Raw genomic sequence first — 21,858 nt, forward strand, 5'->3', positions numbered from 1 at the left:
CAAACCAATGCAAGACCCACACAGCTGTCCCAGACGCTGCTCCCCACAACCATGCTCCCCTCCTTCCCAAGTGGCTTGTTCCTCTGTGATTACCTCGCTACTGACATCCAGTGTCATATTTCTACAGATGGTTGGTTTTCCCATGAGGTCTCCATTGCATTTACTCAGGAAAACGAAGCACATTGAAAAGTGCTGAAAGCAGGTAACTTAGTGTGTCAATGGCTGAAGAACTGCCTCTCAGCTTGCCCCTCTCCAGCTAAGTAATTCTCCACACAGCACTAAAATATTCTTCTCAGATCCAATAGGATCAAGCCACTCTCTTCCTTAAATCTATCATTGGTTCCCACTACCCACCGGATACAATCCAAACTTTTTAATGGGACAGAGTAAGGGACACAATCTGGTGCCAGTTTAACCTCCAAGTCTCATTTCTTACCACTTTCCCTTCCAGCTTCAGTGCAGTTGTTAACACTCCCCTCCTCCCCGCCCTCCTCCAATTCTAGTGTCTTGTTAGTCCCTCTTCGGAAATTTTAGGCCCCTGGACCAGGTGCCTCTCCTTTGCACAGCAAGTATGTACATGTTCCTATTGCATTGCTCTCTAACAGCATTTGCCATACCGTATTATAACTGCCTATTCACTCATCTGTATCCCCAGTGGGTTATACATTCCTCCAGGAAGTAACATGATGCTGTATTCACCTTGGAAGCATCAGAGCCTAGCATATTACAGGTATATTACAAAGCTTAAACAAAATCCAGGACGAAATGACTGAACTAAGAGCAGTATGATTGGTTCAGTCAACTAAAATGATATGCGCACATTATAAAACAGCAATATATATTTGTGAAACTCTATCGTTCAACAATGAGACATGAGAATACAGTAAGAATAAACATGTGAATATTGACACGGAGTCCTTAAAGCCATTGTTTTTTTATGACATCAATAAATTCTGTCTTAAAACAGTAGCTAAACCCATTCCATTAAATAAACCATGTTTACTTTTCAGATATTCAAAATAGAGACTTTTACTGACGGTCATATTAAAAAACAAAACAAAAACATAGTAGGGGATGAACAGTTTAAGCTTTAAAATAACTCCAGATACCTCTCCTAAGAATTCACTTTCTTCCTCTCGAACTCGAGCTTGATCCCAAAGGGTAATCTCCAGCATTCGTTCCCGAAATTCTCTTCGGTGGACTGGAGAATAAATGAATGTTTGGTTCCATTTGGGTTCCAATGTTTTCTTCACAGTTTTCGTTCTTCTTTTGTTTTTATCACTAGGAGAAAATTAGAATACATGAACTTATATAAAACTTCATTTTAAATTTGCCACAAAATTATCAATGTAAAATTTCTCAGGAAAGAGGTCAAGTTTTGCCACAAATTTATCAAAAATTGCAATCTTTAAAATTACTATTAAAATTTGTAAGTTGTGTAGTTATATCACGTATGTGTATTGACTCAATAATAGCAACATTTCAATTAAGTTGGAAATTTTCCCATCAGATAATTAAATACCTTTCTCAAAATCTAAACAAGACTACAGAATCTTATTCCTAACTGTCCAACTGAAAGCCTTCCAAATGCTAATTAACCAAAGACACTTCATATGCTATTCACTTAGACTGCCAGAGTCTCATTTGACAAAAACTCAAGTAAACTGTGATGTTCACCACTTCACTGTGGTAGTTTTCTCTCACTCCGGTCCTTCTAAAATTTTAACTAATATTTTAAAGCATCTACTTCTATTCCACCCATTAAAGAGAGAATTATGAAACTCCATCAAGAGACAAAGTTCCTTCCATGAAAGACAGAAAGAAAGATTTATTTGGTGGGAGCCTTGCTGTCTAATTTAAGAATGGTCTACACTGCCATCTGAAAGGGAATAGGAGAAGCGAGCCTTGACTTCCTCCTAAGGAGTGAGAAAGCTCTAAAGAAGGGCTATTTCAGAAAGGATTTCTTCTGTCCTGGGTGGGAGGGAGACTGGCTAACCTCTGGTGTTGCAGATCTCTTTGCAATTTAATAAGGCAAACTGAAGTGTAACCTAGATTTAACACTCTAGTCATGGATGTCCTCTTCCTCCATCCCAGTTCAAAGTGTCTCCCCGTCCAAAAGACAACCCTAAGTTGTTAGAGAACAGCTATCCTCAAGCAAACTTTGTGAAATAAAGTGAGACAGCAAATAACTTCTGACAATTTTAGGTCTTGGCATATTTTCTGAGAAATTTCTATATCCTACGATGGAAGGCCTTTCTTAACGTCTTTCATCCTTGTCATCTTTTTCTGAGCTGAAATGGTTCTTCAGAGGATACTCTGGCATCCAAAGCAGCCTGGCTGACTTAAACGAAGTAAGTGAGGACCTCAAAGTGGAGACGCATATTTAAGATCACATTGGGACCGGTCACTTCCAACCTGAGAGAAAGGAGCAGACCTTGGGAATGCCCTGTCCCGGTGGCAGGAGGCAGATCAAGATGGGGAGGTAACACTCGTCACTTCTTTCTTTTCCCAGGTCCTATGGAATAGCCTCTCATGTGCCTGACATTTATGGCGATGAGCACATAATGTTTTATAAGCTTTTCCTCCAATCCTAATTCCTCTATTTAAATCGGGGTAGAACAATATTATTTATGTTGATGAGCAAAGACATACAATATGATGACCCATGAAGAAGCCGATTCTGGGCCAAAGGGTAAATTCTCTTGAGCACATGGGGTGGTGAAATAAAAAGTACACTCACTAATTTTATAGAATTTAAAGAAATCATACCTTTGCCCGAGAAAATGGAAATTATAGAGGAATACGATAAGTAATACCTTTTAGAACCATTTCTAGCGTTTGCCTCTGCAGTGTGTTGAAAGGAGGCAAATTTTTCGTAAGTTTGATAAACAGAAACATATTCTTTAAGAAATAAGCCACACACCCAGAAATAAATATGCAATAAAATAATATATATATTATAGATATTTGATATACATTAAAAAATAATCTGAAAGTATCTATTGTCACTTTTTTGAATCCTGAGAATTATTATGCTATGTTAAACTTCGTAAGTATCTGAAAGGTATGATGCAGAATAAAAATACTCATTGATACCAACATTTCTCACTAACTTTCAAAAACATTTATTTTTCTTTCATATCCCTACCTTCTGTCTGGAAGGAAGTAAATTTTCACGTAAGGATTCCTTGGCCTCCCATCTTCCCTGGAAGGGAGATCCTTGGCTCCCAAAATTGTAACTATTAGTTGGTGACCAACCTTGTCAAACCACAGTTTTATCTGAAAAGCAAAAATATTCATTTGTCAGCTCAAACATTTACTACGTTAAAATCATTTTTATGTCCTCATATCTTCATTCACCACATTCTCTTACATTAAATTCTGGCAGAGGATATAAGTTTCATTCAGTAAATTGCATTTAGTTAAAATAGAGGGATAATGCTTTAATAACTTCAATGAATAGAGGAATTAATCCAAATATGTCATTTTGATTCATAATTACTTGGAATTTTCTTATGCTAATTTGGATTGCTTATTATCATGCACATAATAATTATACTACCATAACTAAGGACTGTCTACACAATGACTGCTGAGTTTTAATGCAAGAAATCACTGTAGTTCATTTTGGCTCCCCTACAACAGTAAGCTCAAATAAATGCTCAAAATGAACTGAATACAGAGTAACTTTTTTATACGGCATTCATAGGGAATGTTTAAGGACATGTTTTATGGGATTCCACAGCAGAAGACGTTTCAAGGATCATAAGCACCAGTAAATTACTAGTAGCTTTAGTCAAGAGACTCCTTAAGTTTGTATTTAAAACTATTATAAATTAGTGTCTTTAAGTTTTTCTTCGACATAACGTCTCTTTTTTTGTTTGTGATGTGAATATAGCACATCCTTAGAAAATAATAAGGGTGGATGTTTTGAGATGTGGAAATGTGAATAATTTCCTTATGCCTTAATTAGGAATTGGAACTTCAGATCCAGCTGCAGAATTAATTTGATGTAACTACTGTCACCTCCCACACACGTACCTCGCCCTTCCACACCTAGCTGGCTGATTCGACTCTGTCAAGACCTATAACTGTCGCTCTGACCCACAAATTGGTTCAGAACTCACGTGATACTATCTTGAAATTGATATTGAATCAAAAATTTTAAATTTGGGAATAAAAGGTATTTGTAGAACCTGTATTTTATGGTTTATATACACACACCATAAAAATATCTAATCCTTTCGCTTGAATATACGTGTTGCAGTCATTTACAAAACTTAAATATACATCTCATGTCAGTCCTTCCTTCTCTTCTCCAAAGCGGACAGTCAGGTCTGGGCCAGGCTAACAGCGCCTGCTGCCTCCCTCACTTTGTAGATTAGGGAATGAGTAGCCGAGCAGGAGAAGAAGAAGACAGATGGACCAGAAGCGTATATAAAATTATTTATATGTTTGTTTTTTGTTTGTTCGTTTTTGTCAAATAGAATCAGCCCTCTTATAGAACTACAGGAGAACTGTTTAAAATTTTTAAATTGTCATTACTGCTCTCTCAGTTGTGCTAGGTCCTTGTGTTCCATCTTGCTGCTGTGTAACAAAAAGTTTTCATCACAGAGCTGCACCTCTTGGACAGACCAGCTAGTCCGGGGTTCGCTCCTGCATTGGGAAGAAGCTAAAAATTCCTGTGGCCCACCTCTCATCTATGGAATCAGAATAGGGCCCAGGAATTACCATGTTAACAAAGTTCTCCAATTCCCAGGGACATTACAGTGGGAGAACCATGGCCTTAGGTCATGGGATCAACCTGAAAGCAGAGCCTCTCGCATTGGAAGGGAGAAAGAAGGTCACATATTTGCTTGCCTAACAACATCAGAACACAGATCCAGAGGAGGGGAAGTGGGGAAAGGACTGAGTTGTTCTGGAAAAAGACATGGAGAGGGAACAAAACAGAACGGTAGGAGATGACTGTCCTGTGTATGACATGAAACAGATGTCTGCAGATAACATGCAGCATGGTTCCTCTCAAATGTGTGATCCAAACCAGATTAACTTCTAATATTCTCTATTGTCTACAGAAATAAAAAAGCCAATTGCTTTGTTTTTCTATGATATTAAAAATTCAATATTAGATGCCTTAAGGAGAAGAAAAAAAACTCTAAAAAGCTAAAAATAATTTTCCAAAAAACATTAAACTTAAGAAACAAAGAAACAATGATCATTATTAGACTACACTGATTTCTGTGAAGTTTTTTGTTTTGTTTTGTTTTGTTTTTTAAAGATTGACACTAAGCACTTGAAGCCATCGCCACAGGCAATACTTTTACTCTTTTGAAATCATTACAGCTAAACATCTGAGATATATATTTCAAATGTCTGGTAAAGAGTATTCTTTTTTTGCCGTAGCTGGTTTGGCTCAGTGGAAGAGCGTCGGCTTGGGGACTGCAGGGTCCCGGGTTCGATTCCGGTGAGGGGCATGTGCATTGGTTGCGGGCACATCCCCAGTGGGGGGTGTGCAAGAGGCAGCTGGTCGATGTTTCTCTCTCATCGACGTTTCTAACTCTCTATCCCTCTCAATTCCTCTCTGTGTAAAATCAATAAAATATATTTAAAAAATACTATTGAGAGTATTCTTTTTAGATTTTCTTATGCCATGGAAAGTAAGAAATAGCATTTATCAGTAATATTCATTTTTATACAAACAGATATTAGGCATATAACTTCCATATTTTTATACTATGTAAGAACTTACTGAATTAAACGTTACAAGTATATAAATGTTTAAGTATTGTATATAGATATGAAACAGGCACATTTTAATTTTAATGATTTTTATCACAATTACACTTTTTAATAAACTCTCTTAAACTGGGCATCTGATCAATAGCTTCAATTTTCATTTTATATTACAGGACTTGCATAGAAGTTTTTAATATATATTCAGTTCACACTATCAAAATATAATCATTTTATTAGCTAGGTTATTTTATCTCATTTTGAAATTTTTTATCTGTGCTTTTTAAATGAATGCTTAGTATATCTGTTGATTCTCCAAAATATAACAAATGTATTTCACAATTCTAAAAATGACATATGTCTTTATATTTACCTCATTTTCATTAATAAAACATTAAAACATTAAACATTTTCATTAATAAAACATTAAACTTAAGAAACAAAGAAACAATGATCATTATTAGACTACACTGATTTCTGTGAAGTTTTTTGTTTTGTTTTGTTTTTTAAAGGTATGGTATTATTTTAATTGTTTTAACATAATTATCATTCCAGCTTTCCAGCTTAACCATGTAAATATTTTTAAATTCCCTAAGCAGAACCTGAGTAGCACAAGTAAATATTTTATAATATAATATTAAATAGAACAATTTTCATTTTAAATATTTAAACTAAATTAGCATTACTCAAAACCAGCAATAACCACAAAAAAATACATGCAGCAAAGCAAGGAAAGCATACTACTACCTTTTAAAAAAAAACTATATTGATATTACTTTACCGTATAAGGGTTTCCTAATGAAAAGAGGCAAACAACTTGTACCCAATTACTACAGAAAAATTAAATGAAATTACAATTACAAAGTGTAACCAAAATAAACCAAACACATTTAATTGGGGATTGTGATTTTGTTCTTTCAAAGTAATAAACTTTCCAAATGTTGAACCTTATATATATTGGGCATAAAATTCATATTTTCAATAAGGTACAAATATATTTGCCAATCTCCTCAAGGAGTTCTCGTTTGGAAAATGCAAACAAATATAGATGTCAAGTGACATAATGATTTAAAGAGACAGCAACCTTGCATAAAAAAGGCAAATATAAACAGTTAGATAAGCTTTTTCTTTCGGTGTTACATATATAAGTAGAATCTACATTAAATGTCACTTTGAACCTATGACTTTTAGGATTCAGTTCATCATATGAAATCACTGACAAAAATTGTCTCTTTAAATTTTTATCGTATTTTAATCCCCATGCAGAATTTTACAAGCTGGCTCATAAAATGATTAGAAAGTCAATCATATGACTTGGAGCAACATACCAAAACATGTTTTCCTACTACGCATTTTCCAAAGACATACAGAAAAGGGGTAAGACACAGCTTTAGTTTCTATCAGGCAGACAAGGCCTTTACCTGAACCCTAGGAACAAAAGGCGTTGTTCTTCTACTAAGGCTTTGGCTCTGGTAAGCAAAATTAAAGAAAAAAGCAATAAAACAAAACCAAAAGGACAACACGCTGGAACTCAAAGACCAAAGTAAAAACAAACACGTACGACTACCCTTCAAATATCATTTCCCCACGGCAATCTACATCTATATTAAGTACATCAATGTAATGAGTCAATTAATTTTGCCAAAATATATAAAATCTTAGAATTTTAAAATCAGTTTTTTAAGTGCAATAAAAACAACAGGAATTAGGATATAATGTAAAATAACATATTCAGTGTCATAAACTCTGAAAGAATAATTATAAACGGAACCCAATAGGCAAGAAGTTTCAGGTTTCGCCCTTACACACACGATATAGGAAAAAAAATCACAGTCCACATGACATGAGATAAGAATGCATTTTAGAATTATTAGTGAAAAGACATTTTTATAAGGAATTGTGACTTGCTAAAATGATATGTCTAACAAAAGTCTAAAAATCAGTAGTCAAGTTGTCTTACCATTGATTGTTAAAAGAATAAACACAGTCAGATAAAAGTATGCTGGAATGCACTGGATGAATTAGGTAATTCAAACTTTTAAGAATTTACACCATTTTCAGACATTTATTATGAACCACTTGAGATAATCATACCTATTAATGAAAATATGTATCTTATTTATTTTTATTTATTTAGTTCTCTATATTTTTCTAAGCATTTACTGGCAGTTTATTGCAAGTTTATTGCCTCCAATAACACTAGGTGGTTGTCAGTACTATCTCCAATTTGTAGATAAGGAAAGAGAAACAGAACATCAAGAAAAAGGCTAGATACTCAAACAAAAGGTAAGATACTATAAAGGTAGAAGATAGAGCCTACCTCTGATTAAATCACTCTATTTCTTAGTCTTTGAGTGAAATCAAATTTCAATTCTCTTTTGACTTATTTTGTTTCAACCAAAACACCACAACAATCAGAACTGTGAGCCTTTATTAAGGCAGGCCCACAGTTAAATCAGGAACAAAATCAGATGCATATCTTTGGGTTTGGAAATAGATTTCAAGGCATTTAATTTTGCTTTTCACCAAAATTCCATTCCATTCCTTACATCTCTCATGGGGGTTTCTCTTATCTAATTCCTCTTCTAGATGGGAGGACTTAATAGGGACTAGGCGGACTGCCCAATGTACCTATCATCAGACTTACACTTTGTGAGACATAAATCTAAGACCTACAAGGAAAGAAGGCCTTGAAAGTAGACTACCGTTCAATCATGAGTCATCCTCATTCTCTCTCTCCAAGAACTAAGGAGTCCCAAATCTAAGCTGTCTTCCTTTTGGTGTGGAAACACATCCAAAGGAAGAAAGAAATGTTTAGATATGGAGTGTGTTACTGACCCTTGTCTGCACAACTCTAGATGGATAATTCTCCAGCAAATGGGGAAGGGATGTATGAAATGCATATAGATTAACTAGGTACACAAAAGTAAAGAACGAATGCCCGGCCTGGTTTGGCTCAGTGGATAGAGTGTTGGACAGAGGACTGAATGGTCCCAGGTTCAATTCTGGTCAAGGGCACATACCTCAGCTGCATGCTTGATTCCTGCAGAGGCAACCAATCGATGTATCTCTCTCACATCGATGTTTCCCTCTCTCTGTCTCTCCTTGTTCCTTCCACTCTCTCTAAACATCAATGTAAAAATATCCTCAGGTGAGGATTTAGGAAAAGAAAAAAGAAAAGTTCTAACAAAATACTTTATTTAGTAGATTTTATTTTTCTTGCCCTCTCACCTGCTCTGTTTTACACCAAAAATATCAAAATGATGGAAGTAAATATAACTTCATAAACTAAAAAATTACTTTAAACGAAACAGTACTTTAAAGTAAACTAATCTTTAAGGCAAACATTGTCACCCTTCTAGAATGATCTCAAAAGGGCAACACGTGGAATTCTGAAATCAACTGTCTAAATTCTATGGCAATTTAAATAATCTTCACCGGTAAGTTCACACTTTAGACTTGGCTATGAAAACGTATTTTGATTTATTAGTGTTCTTAAGTGAGTTGAAATTCAAATTCGACAAATCATTTTAAAGTGTGTGATCCAAAGGCACTTAGTGCAAGCACAGTGCTTTGCAACCATCCCCTCCCTCTACTTTCAAAGCTTTTTCACGGGCCCATAGGATATCATTCACCTGTTACGTAACCACTCCCATCGTCCTAATTCCTGGCAACCACTAAGCAAGAATGCCCAAAGATAAAATGCAAGGATACAGAAATTGTGATGCTGCCCTGTGAGTTTCTAGGGGTGTTACCAAAGGATGATACACGTGGACACACATTTTCCAACCTCTACATCATTCCAGCATACCAACACTGCCTCCAGTTGGCAGAAACAGGATTAAATAGAAAGGGAAAGAGTACATCCAAAGGGTACATTGCTCATGTTTTCCTGCCTGCAGAGAATAAGTAGAAAGTTAACTCTCATGAGGATAAAATGCATGTTTATCTTGTTCACGGTTGTATTCCCAGCTGCTACCGGTAGTATTATGGCTGAACTGGAATCAGACCTTAACATCTGTTTTTTAAGTAGATAATTGGAGGTAATTTGGCCAAAATATTTTTGGGGGAAATTTGGGCAATAGATCTCAAGAGCCGTAAAATTTTCTTTTCCTTTCATATTTCAATTTTAATTCTGGAAGGTTATCCCAACAAATATTTTGTCCTAACAAAAATATGCAAGATTTATATTAAAGAATTTCCATGGCATCGTTATTTATAACATAAACGAGAAACGAAAATATCCCATTATAACAAATTAAGTTAAAAATGGAGTAATAAATAGGTATTAAAATCATATTAAGCAGATTTTTTTTTAAGTTTAAGGAAAAACTGTACAATATTAGTAAAAAGAAAAAGGTTTCCAACTAGTATACATGAATTTGTTTAAAAAATTATATGTATACGAATAGTCATCTTTTAGTGGCAGGATTATAAGTGATTTTTATTATTTATGTATCTATCTACACTTTCTAGAATTACAACAACAAATATTATATTTGTAAAGATTACCTTATTGGAACATACACATTCTAACTCCTAAGAAAGTGGTAAGATGGTACACATTTAAAACTAGAAGTCCTATGCATGAAGATTCCTGCAGCAATGGGCCTTCCTGCCTTTGCTCTGGCCGGAGCTGTCTTTCAGCCTTCCCATGCTGCACAGAGGCTTGGAGTGGTTAGGGTGGTGGGTTAATTTGCATACTCACTCCTGATTGGCTGGTGGGCATCACGAAGGTATGGTCAATTATCACGCTACTCTTTTATTAGTGTAGATTATAATTACGTGGACTTGAAACTGGCATGCATCATTTATAAATTTAAATACTGTAACTTTATAACATTATAAATATATGTAAAACATTTTTGTTTATATTTCCCCTAAATATTTAACAGTGTTACCTTTTTACTGTATTCATTTTGAACCATGAGGCAAAATTGAAGAATATGAAATTTGTCTAAATCTTTCCTAGTCCAATTTGTAATAGGGCCTTGGGATTTTTAAATGAGGTAACAAAGTGGTACTTATGGAAATATAATTTCCACTCCTCCCTCCTTCACCAACTGAAGCCAATTACACACACACACACACACACACACACACACACACACACTTATTTGTATACTGGCATTATCCAGCTACCCGGAACATTACTTAAAGATGAACTATTTAAATACAGCCATAAAAAAAAAAGAAAAACAGCTTTTATTACCACTTCCTAAATGGTGGGAAAAAAAGATATATATATATGACCATAAATAACAACATTGATGCTGTCAATATATGTAAGAGAATAAGGAGAAAGATTCTATTTATTGTGGAAAAATAAAAAAGACCATTGTCCTCAAATGAAAAATTCAGTCTGTTTATGAAAGAGAAAGGAAAAGAATAGAGAAGAAATTTACTTTAGTAAGACATTTACAATCTCCTAACAGTAGCTCAGTTTTTTCCTTGCATAACTATTTTTAATTGTCATCTTTTATATCAAAATACCCCCAGAAAAGACATGTCTAATGACTTGTTCAATAAACTTTAAAATACTAAGTGTGCATGTACTTTCCATTATCTCCTTTAAATTAATGAAAATTTAGTAAAAATCAAACATCTCCCTTTCTCCTAAAAATATAAAAGAAGTTTTATAGCTTATTTAGTAAAGATTTTTCCTTTTGCTCTTAAAATATTAGTCCAAGAATAGTTTGATTTTTACATAAAACTCAGTGTCTGGATTTTAGTATCTAAATAGTTCTTAATATCCATAAATTTTCAAGTTTAATAACTGAGGAAGATTATTGTCAATACTAATTTTATTTTTCCTAAAATATGGATGGATAAACTTTAATATTTTAACATTTTAAAATGGTTTAAAAAGGGAAATAAAACTAAAGAATTTAACAAAAAAGTAAGGGCTTACATTTGCAAAGCTCTTCTAATATAGACATAAAACATAATTGAACTTTTAACTTTCATTATAAAATGTTCAAATTAGGGATCATTTAATATAAAATCATCTGGTGTATTCAGTAGTCAATTATATATTTACTCATGTACTTAATTTTGTCTGTCGACAAAAGCATCTCAAGTATCATTATATTTCAGAGCAATATTCTTACCCCACTCAAAATTTCCTTAAGGTTGAAAAGCAGGGAAAAGTACAGAAATATTTACTTTTATCTTAAACATACCATCTTTGTATAGTTTAGAATTTTTATTTCCCTCAAAAGTTCATGACTCTTTATAATCATTTTAGGATATGGAGCAAAAATCATAACCTTGAGTTTTAGAATAATATTACTAAAGTAAAACACATTGTAGATACCTCCACAAATTCTTAAGCTCATTACATTACAGGAAACCTAACTAATAAATCAAGAGCTATGGTAAATAATTAAAAAATTGAATTTCAGTTCATTACTAAGAATGAGAAAGTTGATGGTTAAAGGCACAATTATAGTCTAAGAAGAACTTTGTTTTACCAAAAACTAGCAACATATAATCAAAACACTACTTCATCTGCCAAAAATAGAAATTAACTTAGTGATTACATACTGAAAGTTGTCCAGATAAAAACTGCGGAACATCTCGCAACATGCCAGGACTCATGGGAGAGGTAACGGAGATAGAAGGACGATCCATTTTTTGAGATTCAAATGAGCTGGAGCCTGTAAGGGCAATCACACATAAAGAATAACAACAATGGCTCTTCGTTGGCGTTTAATCATCTTCCCCACCTAGCTCTTCAATTTCGTTTTTAACGTCCACAGAATGTCATTCCACTTTCCTAGCCATAATGTTCCAGAGTGATCAGAGGCTTTTCATGGAGAATATGTGAAGTTCAGCATTCTGGAGGGATATGCGCGAATGATTTGAATGGAGGGGAAGGGACAGATCGGAGAGGGAGTAGAAATGGGGCTAACGGGACACTCCATTTTCTCCCGAAGAATGACATTAACAACATTCTCTTCTAGAACACGTGGAACTTACTGGACTCCAGTTGTGCATGTGTGCTATCAGGTATTCTAGGGATATCTCTGAAATGATAGAAAAGGAAAACAAGAACTTGTTGCAACAATTAATGCAACTACTGTTTTCATCATTATCAACCTATATTCTTAGTTAAGACCATTTTTTAAAATATTAAAATTCATACTCATTTATAGCAGCTATATAAAAACATATACTTTATTGTCTATATGCCTCACCAAATAATTGTTCATTCTAAAAGATTTTTGCAATCAACAAGTTTTATAGATACATTGTAAGTCTATTCCATTCTTTATTTTGTTGTTCTAAGTCGATAATATTAAAATGCAAATAAAGTATCACCAAAACAAAAATTTAATTATTCAGATTTAATTGCACCTTTTTAAATGTAATAACTCCATTTAGAAAAATGTAAACATGTTCCTTATTGGGACTTACAAAATGTCTACTTAACTGCATTTTCACACAAAAAAATGTACATTTTCTTTTGAGATTTTCCAAAAGGGGTAGATATTAATGGTTAAGATCATTCAGAAAATTACATAAAAGAATATTTAAGATATTAAACAAAAATGTTGAGTATCTTTTAATATGAAAAAATACATTTGATTAATATACTAGGTTGATACAGCACAGTTTTAACAGAATAAAAAACTTTGAAAAGACAAAGTGAAAAACAGATAAATTTCATGTGCCACATTCATTACTTTTGAAAGGAACATTTCAAAAACTAAGTTACCGATATAAGTCATTTTATACAGGATAAAAAGATAACAAAATAATGTAGTCCAATCTTTTCCTAAATGAATGAAAACTAGGCATTATATTCTAGAGCACAAAATAATTTCTATAGCCTCTACTCTAAAAGGTTTTTACCATGAAAATGAATTTAATAATTCCCTGTTATTCAGTTTATAACATGTAATTGCTTTTTCTAAGTATAGTGTATCTTTTTCACTGGCTTAGAAGATAAGCTTCTATAAAAGAAAGACTACTGTGATAATGAGTAATTCTCATAACCTAGATGCAAAGGACTATATATATTGCCAACTTTTGGAAATTGTCGACTTAATCTATAGGTAACAAACTATAAAAACAAATGAGTATCTGGCATTTGCTTATTTTTTCACCTTTCTTTGTTGAAGTCTCCATTTTGGAAAAAAATAAAAATCATAGAATATAGCTGATCCTCATTTTCACTGTATGAAGGACCACAGTCCATGAAACTTCCTTTAAAAGTAATTGTTACTACAGTCCCTTCTACTGATGCCATCAACCATCTACTAAGTTACTAAAATAATAAAAACAATAACAAGATAAACATTTCTTCTTTTGTAATTAACATTACAGATAGAGATATCATGGTTTTTGGTGAGGTGTTTTTAGTAAGAGAAATGTCCTCAAAAGAATGTATTCTGATAAAGCCATCAGACGTTTTTTTGGATTGCACTTCATAACTTGTTTACCGTAGTCAACTCTTTCCATATGCAAAGTACTCAGCCCAACTCACCCAATAGGCCTCGAAACGACAAGCTCCACCTGTGGCTCTGGTTTGGATTCCAGGATGATGTTGTAGACTTCTTCAAAGGTGGCTCCTTGCAACAGCCTTCCATTCCATTCTAACACTTCATCACCTGTCGTGTGGATCAGTAACGTACATCTTAGAGAGAAAATCTAATCCTATACATACTCAAAACAAAGCAATCTTACCCTACAATCACCTCCACAGAGTAAAACCGCCATTATGAAATAGGAAACATACTGAGAACACCTCCAAGGGCATAAAATTTGATGACAGGGATGACTGGTATATTTCACCCCAAAGGCCAAGGATCAGGAAGAAAAATTGCATAACAATGATCTCTGAGATCTCCAGGATCTCCTCAGTGATGTCTTGTGCGTGAATACTTGTTAGATCTTCTTGGGAAGAGGAGCAGAGGCAGGAGTGAACTATGTCACCATCTTGGTGACACAGAAATGTTAATTCCTATAGAAATTCTAATCCTATGCCAAAACCGGTTTGGCTCAGCGGTAGAGCGTCAGTCTGAGGACTGAAAGGTCCCAGGTTCGATTCAGGTCAAGGGCATGTACCTTGGTTGCGGGCACATCCCCGGTAGGGGGTGTGCAAGAGGCAGCTGGTCGATGTTTCTCTCTCATCGACGTTTCTAGTTCTTTATCTCTCTCCCTTCCTCTCTGTGAAAAATCAATAAAATATATTTTAAAAAAAATTCTAATCCTAGAAATTTATCAAGACTAGTCACCACTTTATAGGTTTCATGAGTCTGCATTTTAAGTTGGCTGAGCACTTTGTCTGAATTCTCTTGTAAAAAGCTTAGCATTTAGTGTCTTACTGAATCCTCTCCAAGGTAGTCAAGGACCTCTCCTATCCATTAAGAGACAAGGAGTAACACACTTTAGGAAATATACATTTATCTATGAAGCTTTTTCCTAAACTATGTTGGAATTTTTTTTTAAGTTACAGCTTATGGGAAACAAAATAGGTGAATACTGGATACAGAACAGGAATATCCATAAGCAAAATACCAACGAACAAACAAAGCCTTTTATCTAATGTGGTTCAAGAAATAATATTACTTCCCTATAATGAATAAATTTATTTAAGTTAAATGAGCACTTTATTACTAATCAAATCGCTTCTATTTGAGGATTACTTTTCATAACCACTCAGTTTTAACAGTTTGAATGTGAACACTCAAAGATAAAAACCTACCTGGCCTAAGATGTCCTACAGTATCAGCTAAGCTTCCTTTTTTCACTTTGGTAATAAATGCACAGAGCCGACCCGATTCAGTCATCTTTCCTCCTACAACCTGTTTCATAAAGAAAAGAAGTAAGAGATACTTTCTCCCAATGAGCATGATTGAATATTCAAGTAAAAAATAGACAATTTGAAACTTTAAAAAATGTATGTTTTTATTGATTTGAGAGAGAGAGAGAGACAGAGAGAGAGAGAGAGAGAGAGAGAGAGAGAGAGAGAGAGAGAGACAGCGAGCGCCAGTATGTGTGGCTCAGTGGTTGAGCTTTGACCCATGAACCAGGAGATCATGGTTCGATCCCCAGACAGGGTACATGCCTGGGTTGCAGGCTCAGTCCCCAGTAGAGGATTGCAGGAGGCAGCTGATCAAGGATTCTCTCTCATCATTGATGTTTCTATCTCTCCCTAGATAGATAGATAGATAGATAGATAGATAGATAGATAGATAGAAAGAATATAAACACAGATATAGATATAAAGGACAAACTGTACAGGTAAAATAAGTTTTTGCACTGTATTTAGAATTTCTAAAATTATACATACGAGTATTATTGTAGAATAACGGAAACTTCTTAAATAAAACTTGAAAAATAAGAAATGGATATTGAAGACAAATATTTATGAATTCTTAAAAATAGAAAGACAAGCCACTGATTTGGTATAGGTAGAAAGAATTTGCTTCTCTGATAAACCTGTAAAGTAACACAGAGTCAAAACCTTACACATTTCATCGCCTACCTTCAAGCCAAGCATCGCTCCTGAATCTCGAGGCACACTTCCATCTTTCAGGCGCTTATTTAATAAAATACGACCAATCAAGCGATCTCCATCTTTGGATGGCTGCCATGTCACAGGGTGCTGACATTGCATCAAAAGACAAAGAAAATTAACGCTCTTTTATGACAAGCGACCCCTTATTGTACAATCTCTCTAAATTCCAGACTGCCTTCATACTATGATTACACAAACCAGTTTGCATTCAAAACATTTGATCAAAAACATTGATCAAAAAAGACTTACATTATGCCAATCATCTGAATTTTATTATAGCAAGTTTTTTCAAAGTCAAATTCTTACAGTCTTTTGACACAATACCGAAGTTACATAATTTTACAAAATCAAAGATATCTTGAAAATATGTTCAAACCCTAACTTAATAACATACATGCTGAAGATTAATAAAATCATGGGCAGGAAAGATAGAATGATATTCTGTAAAAGTAAACTCATTTAAAAATGAAATTTTAACCTTCCAACACTTTTGGAAAACTTTTAGAGACCTTATTGCAATGAAAGTTAAAAGGTCAAATGATATAAAACACAAAAGCCAAACCTCTGAGGAGGGGCTTTCGTGAAATAAGTTTCTAGATTAAATTGACAAGAAACACACATGCCCCAAATAACTTTCCAATTGATTCCGGGAGAATTAGGCCTCATTCAAAGGTGGGCACAGATTACATTTCTCATTTTTCAGAGGTGCGTTGATTCCTTCAGGCCTTTGAATTATCTAGTAAGTTGATTTTATTGGCTAATTCCATGGTATCCATTGCCAAATATAACCTGTAAAATATTAGGAGTTTATCTCTTGCTCAGGGCAGAACTAATCCTTTTAGAGATCATGACACCATTCCATTCTATTATAAATTATGTGTCAAATAACAAAGTCAATGATTTGTGTAATCACGTTTCACAGTTATCTTAAAGTAACATGCACATCTTCATGCAAAATTTAGCAGGCAAAAGACAAGTTCTAGCCAGTCACATCTACATGGTAATAAGATTTTTAAAAAGTCTTGCTACACTAAAAGCAAAAATAATAAATACCAAAGCAGACAGCAATGGCTCTGATACTAATTCATGCCACATTGAAATGCTATGACAAGAAAACAAAAGAGCAAAATGACAGTGAAAGGGAAAAAAGAAAAACAACTTTTTCTGTGCAAACAGACCCAATTAGCTCCCTTTTGCCTGGGATTCAGACTATTAACAATTTTTCATCCCAAGGGAAATGTACGCCAGCAATCAGATAAGCCAATCCAAGAAATTCTTTGTATTTGTCGTTGATGGTGACATTACAAAAGTCTCTCTGCGACCATAGACAAAACATTCCTTTGTTCCTAATTTTTATTTCATTTACTTATTTTTTTTTATTTGTATTTATTTATTTATTTTTTTTTTTGGTATGCCGTCCAACAACAAAAACAGCAAAGCAAGCAAGAAATCGTTTGATTTGTTTGTTTTGGTTTTGTTTTTCTTTTCTGCACCTTGAGAAATGCTACATCGACCCCTGAGACGCCCTGTTCTTGTGTCATGTTCCGTTTGAATGAGTGACAGAGAGCAAACGAAGACCAAATGAGCAGGTTACAAGGCAGGCTCCACGATCTCAGTACCTTCTCGCTATGGCTATGCTCCTCGTTAAGGGTTGTGTTACTACAGGTGTCTACCCCAGAGTCCTTAATCTGGGGCTCGGACCATTCCAAATCCTCTTCCAAAGAGTGGCCACCAAAGCACAGCATTTTCTTTTGTCTCTCAGACCTGGTGTTAGAGTCCGACAGAACTGCCTGCTCACTAGTTTTTCTTTTTCCCTTTTGACTGTCCCCTATAGGCATGGGATTAAAAAAAAAAAAAAAAAAAAAAAAAAAAAAGATACAAAAAAAGAAAACATGCAGAAGTGTAAATAAAAAAAAAAAGGAAACGTGAAATGAGAACAGAGATCCAATAGCAAGGCCCCACATGTCTCACCAAAGACATTGGGGAGGCCTCACTGCTATGCCAAGACGTATGGTCCAGCCAGTTGTAATCCATGTCTCCTGGGAGAGCCGGACAGACAAGAGGACGCAGTGAAGGAGACGGAGGAGAGGACAGACAAAGGCATTATCAACATTTTACACCATGTGGTATTCTGCTGCCAAGAGCCCTGCCTCTCATACTCACTGCACACATCAAGAGAGAGCTAGGATCCCAAGGGAGTCAAACTTACAGAATGTAGGATCATCAAGTTTGTGATCTCTAGACAGACCCTAGAGAGCAAAAGTCCTAAAAGAAGAGAAAAGGCTAATAATAAAGAAATGAAAAAAAATACTTATTCTGAAAAAGGAAAAAGACTATTGGTTATGACTGTTACGCGTGCTATCTTTTTCGTGCTGGTAAACAGACATGAATTACCCTCCAAAGCATAAAGAGCATTCTAGACATTAAATAGTGGTTTGCCCATAACCACTATAACAAAAAGCCAAGCAGTTAAATGTTGTTCCTGGAGTGTAATACAATGTTATTTTTAATACCAAAACCTCCTAAAAATATTTGGTGGATAAAAAAAAAAAAGGAAAAAAAGAATTGTTTACAAAAAGAATAGTTGTGTATGAAAGTGACAAAAGAGATACCCTCAATTTCTATTAGTAAAAATAAAAGAAACTTCACTTTTATTATGAAATGCTTATTATTGTGAAATAATTTTTCAACTTTTTCAGAAATTACATTCTCATAAAAAGAAAATTTTTAAAAAAATTGTCAGATAATTTGTGTAACTGATAACTAAGAATGAGTATCTACTTCTCATGCTTATATTTTGCCTTACATTTGAAAAAGGATTTATGTTTAGACTATATGTGCACATAGATCTTTGTAAAGTTTATTCATACTTTCAACTTCTTTAAAAATATTTACTAATCCCCTTCCATTTGCTCTGCATTGTGCCAAGCTCTAGGGTATGAGGTTAAAAGATGAGATACACAACAGAGTTGGGATAAACACAATAAATAAGTCCCCAGAGTCACACAGGAAATTACAAAACCCTGAGAGAGCATAGTAAGATTCAATTTAAATGTAGGGGTCCGTGAACGCCTCTAGAGAAGTGATGTTTCAAGATGAGATATACGTGACCTACAGGACAGGCGAGGAGACAGGCAGACGCAAAGTGGAGGAAAGACATTCCAGGGACCGCCTGGTCCTATAAAACCACTGCAGGGACACCAGTGTGTCTGGCCCCAAAGGAAGGAGGGCAAACACAATGCTAAGGGGACTGGGGAGGCAGCACAGACCAGCTTAGCGAGGCCTTTTTGTGCCACGTGACAGACTGTGCATTTCATTCCTTGAAGGACTTTAAGTAAAATGGTGATATAAATTGATTTATGTTTTTAGAAGATGAATCTAAGCACTAAATAGAGATTGAATTGGATGATGCCAAGAGTTAAAAGGCATTTGCAGCAGAAACTGGTTTGGCTCAGTGGATAGAGCGTCGGCCTGTGGACTGAAAGGTCCCAGGTTTGATTCCAGTCAAGGGCATGTACCTTGGTGGCGGGCACGTCCCCAGTGAGGGGGGGTGGGCGGTGTTGCTGGAGGCAGCTGATCGATGTTTCTCTCTCATCGATGTTTCTAACTCTGTGAAACTCTCTCTCTCTCTCTCTCTCTCTTCCTCTCTGTGAAAAATCAATAAAATATATATTTTTTTTAAAAAGGCACTTGTAATAATCCATGGGACAAGTGATTAGGGCTTTAAAGGTGCTGGCAATAGATTTGATAAGAAAAGAGAAAACTGAGAGGCACTTTGGAGGTAGAATTAAGGTTTAGGAATGAATGACTGGAGAGTCAAGAATAGCACCCAAGTTTCTGGCATTAACAAATGAATGTAAGGAAAACCCATTAAAGAGCGGGAGGAGACTGGAGAAAGAAGACTGTATTAGGGAAGGAGTAAAAAGGAATTACTCTGCTTCACAAAATCTAAGACGTTACTGTATATAAGATTCATAGATTTTTGAACTAAAAACATACATCTTAGGATTTATTAAACATAGTGTTAAATTGTGGGTATTCTGTTTGCAATACCCATAAGCTATTCCAATGGGCATATAGGAAATCTATTGGTTAAGCCCGTGGTCAGCAAACTGCAGCTCGTGAGCCACATGAGGCTCTTTGGCCCCTTGAGTGTGGCCTGGGCAAGTCTATTTTGAACAAGTGTCGTTAGAAGAAGTTTAAGTTTGAAAAAATTGGCTCTCCAAAGAAATTTCAATAGTTGTACTGTTGATATTTGGCTCTGTTGTCTAATGAGTTTGCCGACCACTGTTCTAAGCGGTATTGTAACTCATTAGACAACAGAGCCAAATATCAACAGTACAACTATTGAAATTTCTTTTGAGAGCCAAATTTTTTAAAACTTAAACTTGTTCTAACGACACTTGTTCAAAATAGACTTGCCCAGGCCGAGGTATTTTGTGGAAGAGCCACACTCAAGGGGCCAAAGAGCCGCATGTGGCTTGGGAGCCGCAGTTTGCCAACCACGGGCCTAGAGTATCAGTGTTTCAGAAAAATCTATAGCCCTTTGAAAATAAAACTGTATTGTTCCACAACAAAGTACTGATAAATCTCTGAACTGAATTAAATAAAGAATGGAGAATGCAAGTGAAATTTCTTGACTGGTTTATGTGATGGTGTAAAAATTCAGCTCAAGCCGGGACCGGTTTGGCTCAGTGGATAGAGCGTTGGCCTGCGGACTGAAAGGTCCCGGGTTCGATTCCGGTCGAGGGCATGTACCTTGGTTGCGGGCACATCTCCAGTGGGGGTGTGTGCAAGAGGAAGCTGGTCGATGTTTCTCTCTCATAGACGTTTCTAACTCTCTGCCCTCTCAATTCCTCTCTGTGTAAAATCAATAAAATATATATATATATTTTTAAATTCAGCTCAAAATCTCTCTTCTACCCCTATATCTGCAACCTACCAAAAAAGAAAATGTAGCTCTTTCCTATGTCAATAAGGGAAACTAGCTATGTAACCACTTGAAGCTAAAATGAAAATATCTAACAACAACAACAACAAAAAAACAACCACGAAAAAACCTATCATATATGGTAGACAATAGGTAAACATTTGTTGAGTAAAAATTACTATTACTATAAGAATTAAATAAGGCCAATGTAAAACATATAGAAAATAATCCTAACCTACTAGCATTACTTTTGTAATACTTTTTACTTAATATTCTTACTGTGTGTAGTTTCAAAGGGCAGAAATAAAATAAAATATCCTTCCTTCAGTAGCACTACAAAAATGTATTGCTGGGCTTTCCAGTTCTAGAAGAAGAAATAGGAGAGACACTCACAATACACTTCTTTGTAGGGATTATATAACATATGGCTTCCACAAACCGAATTGGAAGACTAACCTTTCTCCCAGGACAAGTGTCCCAAAAACTGTGTTTGGGGATATAATCTTCCTGAAGGGACATTTTTCCTTTTATGATAGCCATTAAAACTGATTATAAGACTTTCTCCCCCTACCCCCACCCTCAAGAAAACAGAATAATCAGTATTAAAGGAGACGCAAAGCCCAAGCTTAAAAAAAAAAATTATATATAAGGAATATTATCTAAGGCA

At 35.0% G+C, this 21,858-nt stretch overlaps 1 protein-coding gene across 6 annotated transcripts in view; it reads right to left on the reverse strand.

Annotated features, from left to right (window-relative positions):
- Positions 1–21,858, reverse strand: part of RIMS2 (regulating synaptic membrane exocytosis 2) — a 213,156-nt gene that overhangs the window by 148,626 nt on the left and 42,672 nt on the right. For 3 of the 6 annotated variants that reach the window (XM_036436632.2, XM_036436631.2, XM_036436630.2), the window contains exons 3-10: positions 18,233–18,300; positions 16,229–16,348; positions 15,446–15,545; positions 14,225–14,348; positions 12,715–12,761; positions 12,280–12,392; positions 3,149–3,279; positions 1,110–1,281 (exon numbers count right to left, since the gene is read on the reverse strand). In XM_036436632.2, the coding sequence (XP_036292525.1) occupies positions 1,110–1,281; positions 3,149–3,279; positions 12,280–12,392; positions 12,715–12,761; positions 14,225–14,348; positions 15,446–15,545; positions 16,229–16,348; positions 18,233–18,300 (875 nt within the window). Of the gene's footprint in view, positions 1–1,109; positions 1,282–3,148; positions 3,280–7,154; positions 7,203–12,279; positions 12,393–12,714; positions 12,762–14,224; positions 14,349–15,445; positions 15,546–16,228; positions 16,349–17,880; positions 18,090–18,232; positions 18,301–21,858 lie in introns of all 6 variants that reach the window. The other 3 variants (XM_045581338.1, XM_045581337.1, XM_036436629.2) reach the window with 2 other exon arrangements.

The sequence above is a fragment of the Pipistrellus kuhlii genome, unplaced genomic scaffold (genome assembly GCF_014108245.1).
Source record: "Pipistrellus kuhlii isolate mPipKuh1 unplaced genomic scaffold, mPipKuh1.p scaffold_m20_p_14, whole genome shotgun sequence".
In the NCBI taxonomy this organism is placed as follows: domain Eukaryota; kingdom Metazoa; phylum Chordata; class Mammalia; order Chiroptera; family Vespertilionidae; genus Pipistrellus; species Pipistrellus kuhlii.